We start from the raw sequence: 15,047 nt of genomic DNA, 5'->3' as shown, positions 1-15,047 counted from the left end.
GCATGACTCTCAGCTCTCCGAGCCTCGCTCCGTGCGGACGGGAGATGGCTCTCGCTCTGAAAGCTCCTGTCCTGTCGCAGACGCCAGGAGCCGAAATCTGATGCTTCATTATGTACTTTTTCATATTAGAGCCATGCACGTAGGTTTGGGGGGAAACATGGAGACGTGTCACCTTCAATGTTTTCATCTAAATTAATTGCTAAACTTAGCTAAGTATGCTTGTGAGACTTGACGTTTGACCAAGCAGGACTATGTGGTCCTGCAGTGTTTTCCCCCTAAGTTGAAATGAAACTTATGGCCTATGGCTGGAGCACACAAATTATAATTTTAAAAAAAATAAAAAAAATTATTGTTAATTTCCAATTTCTAAACGGCTTCCGAATTCAGAGTCGGGGTCTGTCAGACCACCGTAAACCCTGAGTTGGTTACCGGGTGATTAATATGCTGGAGTGTGATTAATATGCTGGAGTGTGATTAATATGCTCGAGTGTGATTGATACGCTCGAGCGGAAGCGTCTCGCATTTCTGCCGTGTCCCCTGGCCGACGCCCCGGCGCGTTCTGTCCGTGTCTGATGTCCGTTTGATGAAGCGCCGCTCAGGTGAGTCTCTCCCCCGCGGGTCTGCAGCGTCGGGGCCCTGGGGGACGGAGCGCAATGAGAACGCTGCGTTCGTTCTGTCGGGGAGAGAGAGAGAGAGAGAGAGAGAGAGATTGATTTTCACCGTTCCCGGGCAGCGGTCGGGGATTTTACCGTTCGGCGTATTCTGCCGTTACGCGCGGAGCCGGCAAAGGCGCTCGCTTGAGTCCGTGTTCATGAAAGGCCTGCGTTTCCTGCTGCGATTGGGAAGTTGTGATTCGCGGTCATCGCCTCTGTGCCTCGCCCTGCGTTGTAATAGCACAACGCTGCGTTCATTTTCAGCGTCGAGGGCAGGAGGTGGCGGTGTTCGTTATCGTAATCTGAAGAAGTATGAGGGATCGCGGTGTCAGCTGTGCTGATTTGGTGAAACGTTACTGTTGTCATATTGGGTATTTTGGGGCCGTGTTGCTCATGTTGTAATCAGAAGATCGAACAATTACCCCCCACCCCCCCCAGCTGTGCTCTATGTCTTGGTGTAGTGGTGATGTTATATTGTTCAGCATGGCGGTGCTGTTTTTCCTATAGTGGTCAGTGTTTTTTCTTTTTCTTTTGGGTGTTCGGTGTCATTGCACACTAAAGATGAATTTCATGCAAGATAAGTGGAAGAATTGCTGTGGTTCTGAATCTGGTGTCTCTCTGTCTTGCACCTTTCTCTCACTCTCATCCTGTCTCTCTCTCTCTGTCTGCCTCCCCCTCTCTCTCTCTCTCTCCCTCACTCTCTCTCTCCTCCTTCCTCTCTCTCATTTATCTGTCTGTCTTCCTCTTTCTGTCCCTCTTTCTCTCTCATCTTCTCACTCTCTCTTTCCCTCTCTCTCACTCTCTCCCTCCCTCTCACTCTCCCTCCCTCTCACTCTCTCTCTCTCTCTCTCCCTCTCCCTCGTTCAGGCGGATTAACATTGGCAATCGGTACCAGGCGGAGGTGCCCGAGCTGCGGGACCGTTCTGCGGCCCAGCAGGACCAGCACCTGGCCGAGATCGTTTGGACTCCGCTGCCCGAGCTGGAATCCAAGCCCGCTCAGCAGGAAAGAGGTAACCCGGCCGCCATCTTGCCTTCGCACTGCCGGAGGGTACGGATCACGGACTGTATAAAACCATTATATGACGTCACCCGCTGAATTTTCATGGGCTTGGTGAAAAGGGTTTTGAAGCTCGGGAAGTATAGTTCGTGGGCACCGCCATGTTGTACAGATTTGGAGCCACTTGGTTGCAGATACATGGTTCAGGACTGGCATATGCTGTGTATGTGCTGTTTGTTTAATATCTGATGTGCTATATCTCCTGCCCTGCAGTGAATGACCTCATGAACCTGGCCTGCTCCAGTGCTCTGTGTGGGGGTGGGACCAATCAGGAGCTGGCCCTTCACTGCCTCTACGAGTGCAAGGGTGACATTCTGGTAAGTGCGGCATGCTGGGATTTGTAGGCAGGTTTACCGGGGAGGTCTTTACATTTGTGACGATCTCAGGTCTCATCGCGTTTTATTAAAATCCCTGTTGTGCCTGTTGTGGTGGAAGATGAAAACGCTCTAGTCCACCCTCGAGGACACCGGCTTGTCGCTTTCATGATGGACTTCACCCCAAAAGTGCTTAAGCGAACCTTCCGTCTCTCTTGCCTGAGAATGCATAAGTCTGGGGTCCGGGTTTTCCACGGAATTTCCGTAACCGAAAACCGAACACTCCGCTACGAGTCATCTGCACAGTTTTTTGAGAAGCCGCTGACGCACCCGCCACCAGCATCCGCCTGTCCCAGCTGTCCTGAAAAGAGCTGCCCCCCCTGCTAACGCCTGTCGCTCAGACATCTGCTCCCCCCCCCCCCTTACCCCCCCCCCGCGCTCTTTGTCCCGCGGAACGCCGCTCTGGGCTCATTCAGCCAGCGAGGACAGGGCAGCGCTCTGTGGCGTGAGCTCGCGGCTGGACTGCGACCAGGCCGTGTGACTAGCGTCGCTGTCACCACCGAACCTCCCCCCGGGCCCCCCCCCCCGGGCCCCCCCCCCGGTTCTGTCACCTCCCCTGCTCCCAGATATACTGGCTGGGGTAAATGCATCATCACCTGGAGGGCTGTTTAGCATTTTTATTGTGCAAACACCCCCGCATCACCCCCACCCCTCCATCCCCGCCCCCCCTTTTCACACATAGGCCCGAAGCAGCCACGTTTCCTGAGCTGGTGCCTGTCACATTACTCAGCTCAGAGCAAGCAGCTGCAACAACACTGCGGTCCCTCTGACACTGGGGCTGCACTGCAGGCTGGGGCTGCGGGGACACTTCCTCCCTCCGACAGGAAGTAGCGAACAGGAGGGGAAACAAATCAAGTCTCCTGCCTCTAAAAAGAGTGCATGCGTACGTGCTCACGCGTTTGTGATTTTTGCGCGTTTCAGTCTTTTACCTCAGCTGAGTTTTTATTTTTTTTTATTTTTTTGGGGGAGGGCGGGCGGGGGGTTCTTTGTGCTGGGTGGTGAGTTTTTCACTTCCTGTGTGGGGGGAGAAAATAGTCTACTCGGCATACTTGAGATGAGCTTTAATTATACTTTTAAGTATTCTATTCCTTTAGCGGGTCGGATAGTCGCTCTCGGGTGAGCTCTGCACTGTGTTGGAGCGGTGGACTGAGATTTGAGGCAGCCTTTGAAACTGAGGCGTACGTAGGGCGGCAGGGGTTTTGAAAGACCTCCTGCACGATGTGAGCCCGAGTTGTCTGGGGTACCTGCAGCGGCTGACTGCCCTCCTGCTCTCTCGCTTCCCGCATCTGGGGGGCGCATGGCTCTTTTTGGCGATGAATCACCTGCCCCCCGTCTGTCCCAGGACTTTCCGAGCGGCCCCAGCCCCGGCAGATCTGAGGGTCTCGATCAGTGATGTCTCGATCAGTGATGTCATCTCAGCTCAAGCAAAAAAAAAGTTAACTGAATGTTGACGCCTTAAAAAAAAAAAAAAACAGTTGTTTTTTTTTTTTTTTTTAATCTGCATGCACTTAGACCTCTTGTTCGGGAAAAACACCTCCTTTCAGGAATGGCGGTTGGTACAGCTTGTAACAGCTGCCGGAACTAAAACAGTGTCTTATTATGTCAGACAGCGCTGTAGGCTCTGAAAGTACATATGGAGCTTTCAGTGATTACCTGTGTTCTCTTGAAAGAGTGAAATACCCAGTGCAAAGTGCAAATAAGTGTTAGCCGCCAACTTATTTCCCAACTGCCACTGAATCGCACCGCGGTCGTGGATGTGCCTCAGCTGGGCAGGGCCCGTGGGCAGGTAACAGGCTGTCTCGCTGAGTTGCGCTCTGTGAATTTCTCACCTCAGTGGCTGAATTCTATAGTCTTTTTAAAATCCCGTTTCTCCTTTTTTTTCTTTTTTCGGCTTTTGTTCCAGGATGCGGCAGGATGCCTGTTACTGACCCGTCTCCTTGGTTTCTCTGTCATTTTTGGCTCTTGGTCCTGTTGCCTGATTTGGCTCAGATTTGGCTTAGATTTGGCTCACTTAACTGGTCACTGTCCGTAGACGTGTGCAAAGTACCTTTTTTTTGTTTTTTATTCCTCCCTAGGCGTGGGCTAGGCCTAATAGGGCTGTCCAAAACTCTCCCCCCCCCTTCCCACCACTGAATAATGACTTACAGCAGGGACCTATTCCTCTTGCAGTCTGCACATTTACAGTATCAGTCATAACCTGCATATGTGTGTTACGCAGCCTCCACCATGTGTGTGTTACATAGCCTGCATGTGTGCGGACTTCTAGTTACCGCTCCTGGTGACTGCGCTCACAAATCTGGTGTCGTAAAAACAGTCTTTGCATAACATTCCTCTGCAGGTTGCGCTTGCTTATTGTTCATAAAGCCTGCATGTATACACAGAGAAAACATTTTTCCGTCTTGAGCCATAAGCATAGGCTTTACTGTAGTGTTTTTTTTTTTTTTTCGTCCTGACTCAGGTGGTGGTGTTAATCTTTGTTTGTGTATAGGATAGATTTTAGGATCTATGTTATTATTGACACCATATTGATTGAGCCGATTATTGACATGATATTGATTGGGCTTTTTTTTATTGATTTTCAGGGAGCTCTTGCCCTCTTGCTGCTGAAGAAGCCGATATTTTCCAAGACCCACCCGCTGGGTAACTACCACTACTCAGGTGTGTAGCGTGTCCCCACTCGTTTCGCTCCCTCTCTCCTCTCCTCCCTCCTCCCTCTCTCTTCTTCTCCTGTCATTCGCTCGCCACACGCGGTCGGTCGGCCTGTCTGTCTGTCTGTCTGTCTGTCTGCGTGTCTGCGCTTGCGAGTGTGTGTGAGAGTGTGAAGGCGTGTGTTTGTCTGTCTCTACCCTTGTGTGTTTAGCCGTATTGGGATACAGAGCCTGTTTGCCCATTAGGGAGTGGCAGGGGATATAGGTTAGAACCCCCCCCCCCCCCCAGCTGTAAACAATGACAGCTGAATGGAGAGGGCTGGTTGAAAGCTGCAGGGGGGAGGGGGGGCATTGGTGTGTGGGGGCGGGGGGGCTGCGGGGGAGGGGTTTGGGAAGGGGGAGGGGTTTGGGATGGGGGTTGGCAGTGTGCCAATGTGTCTAATCCCATACTGAGGACTGCAGCCCCAGCACTAAAGACAGGCGTTCCATTGTGTGCCTGTGTGTGTGTGTGTGTGTGTGCGTGCATGTGCCTGTGTGTGTGTGTGTGTGTGCCTGTGTGCGTGCGTGCGTGTGCCTGTGTGCGTGTGTGTGTGTGTGTGCGTGCATGTGCCTGTGTGTGTGCGTGTGTGTGTGTGTGTGTGTGCATGCATGTGTGTGTGTGTGCCTGTGTGTGCATGTGCGTGCATGTGCCTGTGTGTGTATGTGTGTGTGCATGTGCCTGTGTGTGTGCGTGCGTGTGTGTATGCGTGTGTGTGTGCATGTATGGATGTGGCTGTGTGTGTGTGTGTGTCTGCCTGTCTGTGTGTGTGCACGTGGGTGCGTGCACATGTGTATGTATGGATGTGACTCTGCGTATGTGTGTGTCAGCCTGCCTGCGTGCGTGCGTGTGTGTCCATGTGGTTGCCCATGTGCGTGCGTTTCACCTGTCTGCGCTGCGCACAGACAGCCTCTCTGTGATGTAAACACACACAGCACGTGCTCACGCTCTGTAACCTCACTGTCTGCCTGGCGTCCCCCCCCCCCCCAGGGTCTGACGCCTGGACGCCCGCGGAGAAGCGCTACTTCAACAAAGGCATCAGCGCGTACAAGAAGGACTTCTTCATGGTTCAGAAAGTGGTATGTGGCCCGCTCAGCTCGGGAGAGTGGTGTGTTCCCGATGCGAAACCAGTACACCAGTGCGCGCGCAAAAAAAAAAAAGAATGACTTCACTGTGTTCGAGTGTCGTCGGTCTCTTGACCTAACCGGGGAAACAAAGTCGAAGAAAATTGATTGACGGTGATGGAAAAGCTCGGTGCTACTGAAGTAATCCGTGATGGGGGACTTTTCCTTGTGTGGTAATGTTTCATTCATGGAGCCAGAAGGGCGCAAATCACGTCCCCTTTCAAGCCTTTAGCTCTGGGAAGAAATCACAGATTTGAAGCCCTTGTGTGTCTGGGCGTCGGTGACTTCCTGGCAGACCGTGGCAACCCGGCGCGTGATCGTTCGATTTGAGGAGATCAAAGTGCAACGGCAGAGATTTGAGGCGGGTGCCCGTGTAGGCAGCAGCGGTGGCTTCATATTGCCTTCATTACATAAAAGCTCGTAATTATGCAGAGCTAATTATTTAGGTCATTTATGCAGTTGGCTACGGTCGGTCGGTGAAAGAATGTGGAGAATTAATGAGTGTGCAAAATCCATATTTAACTGGCCTTTATGAAGAGGTTTTAGTTTGTCTCTCTCTCCCTCACACGCGCACACACACACACACACACACACACACGCATCATCAAGTGATAATTGAGTAATCACTTTTTCCACGTGGGGGACAATGGGGGAAAATTCCACCTATGCAGTGTTAAATGGAACTGCACTGTACGAAGTGCTGTTCATAGGAAACTGCTTTATCATTCAGAATGCTTTTACAACTGGCCAAGTTCAGTACATACAGAGAATTATAGAATGACAAAAAAAATATGCAATAGAAGCCGAGAATACAAACCGCTAAAAACAATTACACACTTCCAGCAGGTCTTCCTGAATTTTTGCTTGAAATTTTAATAAATCGCCATAGATGGACGTTTACTCGTTAAGCTATATCAGGACCAGAGAGCCAGGAAAGCAGAGGCTTTCTTCCCCAGTCCTTGTTCTGGCTGTTCTGTGCCTGGGATTTACTCAAGTGCCAGGGACTTAGAGCAGACGGTCCTTAAGGCTCAGCAGTGGCGAGGGATCCAAGGCCTCTGTCGTTGTCTGGATCGGAGGGGAACGCCGTTTCTTCCTTGTGCTCCAGACTGAAAAATATCCTCATTAGGGGGGAATGATGGGTACTGTGGGGAATGATAGGTACTAACTGTGGGGAATGATAGGTACTAACTGTGGGGAATGATAGGTACTAACTATGGGGAATGATAGGTACTAACTGTGGGGAATGATGGGTACTGTGGGGAATGATAGGTACTAACTGTGGGGAATGATGGGTACGAACTGTGGGGAATGATAGGTACTAACTGTGGGGAATGATGGGTACTAACTGTGGGGAATGATGGGTACTAACTGTGGGGAATGATAGGTACTAACCGAGCTGGTGAAAAGGGACGGGGGGGAATTCACAGCCTCGAAGGTACAGAAATATAAAGCAGCCCCCAGCCAGGCCAGGCTGATACAGCACTGCTGTGTTGTGGTTCCAGCGGTATTCCCCCTGTGACACTGGGCATATTCCCCCCCCCCAGTATCCATCAGTATTCCCAGTGTCCAGCTTTATTCCCAGTGTGCAGCAGTATTCCCAGTGTCCAGCTTTATTCCCAGTGTGCAGCTTTATTCCCAGTATCCATCAGTATTCCCAGTGTGCAGCTTTATTCCCAGTATCCATCAGTATTCCCAGTGTCCAGCTTTATTCCCAGTGTGCAGCAGTATTCCCAGTGTCCAGCTATATTCTGAGTGTCCAGCGGTATTCCCAGTGTCCAGCTGTATTCTGAGTGTCCAGCAGTATTCCCAGTGTCCAGCTGTATTCTGAGTGTCCAGCAGTATTCCCAGTGTCCAGCTGTATTCTGAGTGTCCAGCAGTATTCCCAGTGTCCAGCTGTATTCTGAGTGTCCAGCAGTATTCCCAGTGTCCAGCTGTATTCTGAGTGTCCAGCAGCATTCCCAGTGTCTGTCCTCTCTTTGCATATTCAGGAAAACAAGGACAACTTTAGGCGGCTGCTGCACTAATTAAAATAACGGCACCCTTTCAAATGTCAGATAACACACCAGGAAAGGCGCCAGATTTATCGTCGGAGCGGTGTTGTGTGCGCCAGTCTGAATGCACACACACGCTCGGTGGTGCGGGGAAAGTGTGTGCGGGAGGTGGCAGCCGGTGTTTGAGACACCGGATGGCGGTGGGGTCCTGAAGAGCAGCTGCTGATTGTAGTTCTCTTTCCTCTGGTTCGTCGCCGCGGGCCACTTGGGTCGCGCCGCGCGTTTAATGGGAAACCCAGACCTGTGTGATGGCCCGCCCTCCCCCCTGTAGTTATTGTCATAATGATAATAACTATAATTATGATGGATAATTGTTTTCGTGCGGCACCTGTCATCCTTTCTAAGAGCCCTTAAGTAATTTCCAGCGGTGCTGCAGCACACCTTCTGAGCGATACACTGCTTATAAAGATCATTTAACTCGAGTCTGAAGGTTTTAAGAAGCTAATATTTTTACTGCCGGGAAGCGGAGACTTGTCACGTCGACGTTTATGATCCTTTTAACCTAGCGTCAAACGGCTCGTACATGCCTATTCAGATACAGGCTCCGGCTTGTCTGTCCTGATTGAATTGGCTGTTGAACTGCCTCCACAAAATGCAATGAATGATATTTGACGTTTTCCAAGGATTCGCAGGAAATTGCTTGAATTGGGTGTTAGACTAAGGGCTTCTTCTTCTTCTTCTACTTTTAAATGTGATAACTGAATGCGTCTGAGCCTCCTCCTCTTGTGTGTCTCTCCCCCGGTCTGCAGGTGCGCACAAAGACGGTGGCGCAGTGCGTGGAGTTCTACTACACCTACAAGAAGCAGGTAAAGATTGGCCGCAACGGGACCCTCATCTACGGGGACACCGAGCCCCCCGAGGCGAAAGCCACCGAGGCGGAGGTGGACGTCAAGGTGCGCGGGGGGGGGGGGGGGGTGTCCCGTCCGCCGTGCTCAGTCGCCCCTCTGTTTTTTTTTTTACGCTGCGTTCAGCCCCTCAGCATGCGTCACGCTCTCATCCGGAGTGTCTGTTTACAGGGAGTGCATTCGCTAATGATTATTCAGCTCGGAAATCCGTTCAGTTCAAGTGCCTTACTGAAGAGTTAGGGGCAGCAGTTGTGCTCTTTAACATAGAGAAACGTTGGCGGCTTTATTCCTGGGGGTCGAGCTTGCAACCTCTGTGGTGCTGAGCCCAGTTCCTTGACAATTACACTGCTGCCCACCTGATGTCTAGCAGGTCACCCGAGTTCCCTTTAACAGCAAACTCCTTTTGTAACTATGGTAGGAAACTGATTTTTTTCAGTTGAGACAGTGATTAATCAGGGCAAGCGGTTAATTGCATGACCAGAACTAATGCTTGTTGACGTTGGTGGCTCCACTGAACCAGGGACGAATAAGCTTTCTCTGTTAATTGAGATGAGCATGAGCAGTTACAGCAATGCAAGTAAGGTGCGCCGTTATAATGAATGGTCTCTTTACCGTAGAGCTCGCAACGATATGAAACACGGAAGGAGGAAGACGCTGACCAGAAGTGGGATGGGCCATGTGACAGGAAACAGAACAGTAGCCCCCCCAGGGTGACACAAACACTCCAGGCCTCTGAGAACGTAAGGGGGGGGGGGGGGTGTTTGCGGGTGGGGGAGGGGGAAGACAAATAACAGTTTTATATAATTTGAAGAAATCCTGTTTAATATTACGATATATAAATGTGTAAAATGGAACCCTGGATAGAAATCTGAAATATGGTTTTTAATTATGTTTCACAAGGTTTGCAGGAAGGAATATCTTTTAGATATGCTGCCCTCTTGTGGCAGATGACGAGCTGTTATGAAACAGTGTTTCTGTGAGCCAATAGTTCACCATTTAGCCTAGCTGGGGACTTGAAAGCTGTAATTTCTGACCTCACAGTTAGCTGATATAGGGCATGCATATAGGCAGTGTTTCGTGGTATTTAATTGACCTCTAATAATGGCTATTAGGCAGCAGTTCCCAGTAGCTGTGAGGGATATTGAGTATTGACCACAACACTGCACATGCAGTTCCTGCATAAGGCTGTTCCACTTCCCAATAGAGATGCCTTGAGCTTTCTGTACTGCCGTGTACCTGGATTGGGGATGGATGGGAGTCTGCTGTGGTGTTAACATTGTGTGACTGTCCGGGTTGCCAGGTTGGTGCTGTGCTGCTGTTGAAGGAAGAACCCAGGAGGGATCAGCCGTCCTGGGGGGTCAGTCAGGCCCCGCTCCCTCAGCCGCACCCGCAGCCCCCTCCCGCCCCCTCCAAACCCCGCCCCGACACCGCCGGGAAGAAGCCTGTGACGTCGACCGCCGGGAAGGGCCAGACCAACCAAGAAGGGGAATTCCCCTGCAAGAAGTGTGGCAGGTCAGTACTGCAGTGTCTGTGATGTCAGGATTGGTCAGTACTGCAGGGTGCCTGTCTGTGTCTGTGATGTCAGGATTGGTCAGTACTGCCAGGTGCCTGTCTCAGTGTCTGTGATGTCAGGATTGGTCAGTACTGCAGGGTGCCTGTCTAAGTGTCTGTGATGTCAGGATCGGTCAGTACTGCTGGGCGCATGTGTCAGTGTCTATGATGCCAGGATCGATCAGTACTGCAGGGTCCCTGTCTCAGTGTCTGTGATATCAGGATCGGTCAGTACTACAGGGTGCCTGTCTCAGTGTCTGATGTCAGGATTGGTCAGTACTGCTTTGGGGTGTCTGTGATGTGAAGATTGGTCAGTACTACAGGATGCCTGTCTCAGTGTCTGTGATGTGGGGATCAGATGCAACCAACGTGGTGTTGCTTTAAAAAAGAGTGAATTCATTTTATTTGAATTATTTCAGTGAATGCAAACTGTTCTATAAACAATTTTTCTGAAAGATTGTGGATAAGCAAACAGCAGCACTTGTATTTTTGTCGTGTACGAAGTAAATGATTTGGCCATGTTATTTGGTGAAGGTGTTTAAGTTGAGTTCTTGGCTGAGTAATTGTGCAAAGTACTTCCAGATTAATGACGTTATATAATGAGGAGATCAAAGGTTATAAAAATGTGTAGCAGAGGCACAACCCTAAAATCATAAAGTCGTAAACTTGCTTTGTCAAGAAAAGTGCCAGTAGTTCATTGTCAGAAATGACAGCATCTATTGTGGGTGCATGATAGCCATGCTTGCTGCCGGAAAGGTCGAATCAGATTTTGGGACAGGTACGGACCGCCTGCTAATGACGATGGGCGACTTAACTGGTCCCGCACACCCGGAGAAGCGCAAACACCCATCTTCCAATCAGGGGTTTCGAAATAATTCTGATCCAGGACAGGGTTTCCTGTGCCCTTCATACTGCTGGACTAGCCAGCGACTCCGGCTTGGCTCCGCACCCTCGTGCCGAGCCCGGGACCCTCCGTTAGCGTGTTCGCGTGTTCTGTGTACGCGGCTACGGCGGTGTGAGCCGTGCGGAGCGGCAGCGGGACGCGGGGCGCGGGGAGCGGGCGGGAACAGAACGCCGGCGCAGCTATCTAGGGCGCCTGCACTGTTATTAGCGCTCGTCTCCTAGCAACAGCAACACACACGCAGCCGGGTTCCGGAGCACCGCGCCTCCCGTGCCGGGGCTGCTCTGCCCAGCAACTGCCTGCGGAATGCCGTCTCGGAGAACTCCCCCGCGGACACGCGCGCTGCCTCCGTAATCCCACAGTCCCTCGGGGCGGGGGGGGGGGGGCGGGGGGGCGGTAGTCACTCCCGTTTATTGTACATGGTTTTTTTTGTGATCTTTGACCCCCTCCTTTCTCTGGCCTGTGACCCTCAGTGCCCGACAAGCTGAATAAGCTGTAGGTGGTGGAGGGGGGGCAGTAGATGCCCAGTAGAATGAATCTCAGTGCGTGTTTATGGTTCTTTTGTGACCTTTGACCTCTGAGCCTCAGGTTGTTCTACGAAGTGAAGGGCTGCAGGTGTGGGACTGTATTTGTCCAGTAGAATATGTCTTGTGTGCATGTTCATGGTTTTTTAGTGACCTTTGACCTCTGAGTCTCAGAGTGTTCTACAGAGTGAAGAGCTGCAGGTGTGGGTCTAGTTGTTCGCTAGAATGCGTCTGTGTGCGTTGTTCTTGGTTCTTTTGTGACCTTTGACCTCTGACCCCTCAGGGTGTTCTTCAAGGTGAAGAGCCGCAGTGCGCACATGAAGAGCCACGCGGAGCAGGAGAAGAAGGCGGCGGCGCTGCGGCAGAAAGAGGCTGAGGAGCGGGCGGCAGCGGAGGCGGCGGCAGCAGCAGCAGCAGCGGCGGCGGCGGCGGCGGCAGCGGAGGAGGAGGAGGAGGAGGAGGAGGCGCGGCAGAACGGAGAGAAGGAGCAGGGCGAAGAGAGCAGCGACGAGTCCTCGGAGGAGGGGGAGGACGTGGACGACGAGGACTGGCACTGAGCGCGCCCGGAAAAAACGAGGAGCAAAAAACTTAAACAACAACAAAAAAAAAAAACAAACATGGCGGACGGAGAACGGCAGGGCAAGGCACGCACTCGGCCACGGAGAACACCGTCAGCTGGAGAACAAAGACACGCGTTTGGTTGGGTTTCGTTTCTTTTCTTTTTTTTCTTTTTTTTTTAAATGGGATATTTTCTTCCCAACCCGAACACGTTCGAAGATGGGCCCTACCCCCCTGTGTGTGAGAGAGTGTGTATGTGTGTGCGTGCGTGCGCGCGTGTGTGTGTGTGTGTGTGTGTGTGTGTGTGTGTGTGTGTGTGTGTGTACTCTCTGGTCTCGTTATTTATTTATTTTGCTCTTTGGAAGACTTTCAGGAGTTCTTTTTTTATCCGTACTGGGCCACAGGGAGTGACAGCCATTTCCTAACTGCGTGAAAACGTTTGCTGAACAGTGTGTACAGCAGTGCCCTCCCCCCAACACTCCTACTGAGCACTTTGGGACTGACCCGGCACAGAAATGGGGAGGACCGAGGGTGTGCTGAATTTGGCGTGTGCATCTCGAACCCCCCCCCCCCCGCCCGAGGGCCACGCCCTAACACCTGCAGGGTTGGGGCGCGGCGATACGTGGAGTGCTGCTCTCTCTCTCTCTCTCTCTCTCTCTCTCTCTCTTTCTCTCTCCCTCTCCCTCTCCCTCTCTCTCTCTCTCTCTCTATCTCAACGTGAATATACCATCAGTAATATTACGGTAGGGTTCAGTGATATGTTACAATGCAAAAAAAATAAATAAATAAATAAAAATTATGTAATTAGGAAGTCCGGGGGGAGAAAAACCAAACTGACTGTGTGGGGGTATGGGGGGGGGGGGGGCAGGCAGTGATGTCGGGGTGCACAGCACAAGTCTGGCTTCTCACAGGACTGCGGAATGCACATGCTCACTTAAATGTTTCTATGCCCTATCCACACCAGCCCTGTCCTGTCCCACCTCTCCCACACTTAAGACTGCCAAAAGCTTGCACATATCCACAGGAAGCTCACTTCCAGCATTCAGTGCTGGACTGTGGGGTTTTCTCTCCTTGTTTATTGTAATACCCCCCCCCACCCCAACTGTTAATGCCTTGGATGTTTATGCTTTTTACCTAAACCAGACAATCAGTTTCACAAAGGTTCTTTTTTTATTCAACAACTTATGATAATTATTATTATTATTACTGTATTGATGTCTGTTTATATTCCTATATTATTATTATTATTGTTGTTGTTTATTGGTGTAATTTAGATTTGTTGTAGTTCTTTTTCTCATCTGGCTTAAAGTTTATATATATATATATATATATTTTTTTTTTAAACAGTCCCAATTATACAGAATTTTGGCTGTGTGTGAAAATTGGGTTGTGGGCATAAAACGTTTAGACACCAGTCTCGGAAGTGAAATACAATGTTGTGATATCCAACTGTAGAAGTCTATACCCCCCCCCCCCGCCCCCCCACGGCTAGGACAAGGCATATATACAGTACTTTACAGGACCCGCTTTCTTAGATTGTCAAGAAGTCTGCTTTCAGCCCTTCCTGGGTTCTCCCTTACTTTTCCAGTCTGAAGAAAAACAAACTTCAGTTCTCTTGCCCTAGCTACCAGGATCCGTTTCCATGGCAGCAGAGACTGGGTGTTCTTTGAATTTATCTTCCTTCCCCTTTGATTAAATTTACAGCCAAGCGTCGCGGCTCCTTTCGTATCTCTAGTTTACTTTTTTTGGGTCTGTGGACAAATTTGTGAGTGCGGCGTATCTTTGACCTTTCAGTTTGTGCGTTTTGCATGTGTGTGTGTGTGTGCGCGCATATGTGTGTGTGTGCACGTGTATGTCTGCGTGTTTGCATCTTAAAGCCAAAACCTTCAGTCGGAAACTTCAGGACCATATGAGAAAAAGAACTTGCCTGACTGTTCTTTTTTTTTTATATTCAATTTATATTTTTAAACTTCTGAAGAGATTCACCAGTTCTGATCTACAAACAGGTCACTGTGCTGCAGTTATTCCGTTTTCTATAGAAATATAATGGAGTGAATTGATTTTAGGTTACAAACTCTAAGTTGAAAACACTCCTTTCAACCAGTACAGTTAGTTAAGGGAGCTGCAGATTGAAAAAAATAATAATATACATAAAGTATATATAATTATATGTATCCATATTTTCTATATTTTCATAAGGAGCCTAGGACACACTAATTGTGAAAACAGAAAGGAATCTCAATGGCTTTTTACTACAGTGTAATTTATTTGTTTTAATTGGTTGATTTCTTTCACTTTTTGAATAATAAAATGAGTAAAAAAACACCTTTTATTAAAAATTTGAACTTAAAAGTTATGTTGTAGCACAGTGTGTATGTATAACCCTCCTGTTTTGTGTGGAACGGCCAAACCCACCTACCCCACTCCCTTTCCTGTACTGAGGAGGACATTAACTGGTGTGTGCATGATGAAGAAATTGAGGTACTGTACTTAATTAAACGCAAGTTGTTCACGGTGCATTCATACACACGAGTATAAAAGTGGCTTTAGAGAGAAGTGCAACTGCGTAATTGCGGCATACCGAAAGACATAACGGACCGCGGGTAGAATCGTCGCTGGCATCGCCGGTGGCCGTGGGCGCCGCGATCTGCAGAGGGAGCGTGGTGTAAGCCCGCGCCTCTGAGATCCAGGCACGCGGAGCTGCCAAGCCTGCGGGCGTGTGAA

General features: G+C 50.1%; 1 protein-coding gene across 2 annotated transcripts in view; it reads left to right on the top strand.

Moving 5' to 3' along the window:
• mideasb (mitotic deacetylase associated SANT domain protein b) overlaps positions 1-14,675 on the top strand; it is a 28,721-nt gene extending 14,046 nt beyond the window's left edge. The window contains exons 5-12 of one of the 2 annotated variants that reach the window (XM_035414668.1): positions 1,521-1,663; positions 1,924-2,027; positions 4,667-4,742; positions 5,760-5,848; positions 8,694-8,750; positions 9,407-9,529; positions 10,090-10,301; positions 12,049-14,675. In XM_035414668.1, the coding sequence (XP_035270559.1) occupies positions 1,521-1,663; positions 1,924-2,027; positions 4,667-4,742; positions 5,760-5,848; positions 8,694-8,750; positions 9,407-9,529; positions 10,090-10,301; positions 12,049-12,322 (1,078 nt within the window). In that variant the 3' untranslated portion in view covers positions 12,323-14,675. Of the gene's footprint in view, positions 1-1,520; positions 1,664-1,923; positions 2,028-4,666; positions 4,743-5,759; positions 5,849-8,693; positions 8,838-9,406; positions 9,530-10,089; positions 10,302-12,048 lie in introns of both variants that reach the window. The other variant, XM_035414661.1, reaches the window with a different exon arrangement.
• The last annotated feature ends 372 nt before the right edge of the window (positions 14,676-15,047 follow it).

Source organism: Anguilla anguilla, chromosome 1, assembly GCF_013347855.1.
Source record: "Anguilla anguilla isolate fAngAng1 chromosome 1, fAngAng1.pri, whole genome shotgun sequence".
Taxonomy (NCBI): Eukaryota; Metazoa; Chordata; class Actinopteri; order Anguilliformes; family Anguillidae; genus Anguilla; species Anguilla anguilla.
The sequence above is the reverse complement of the archived record's forward strand: the minus strand, read 5'-3'. Positions and strand labels throughout refer to the sequence as shown.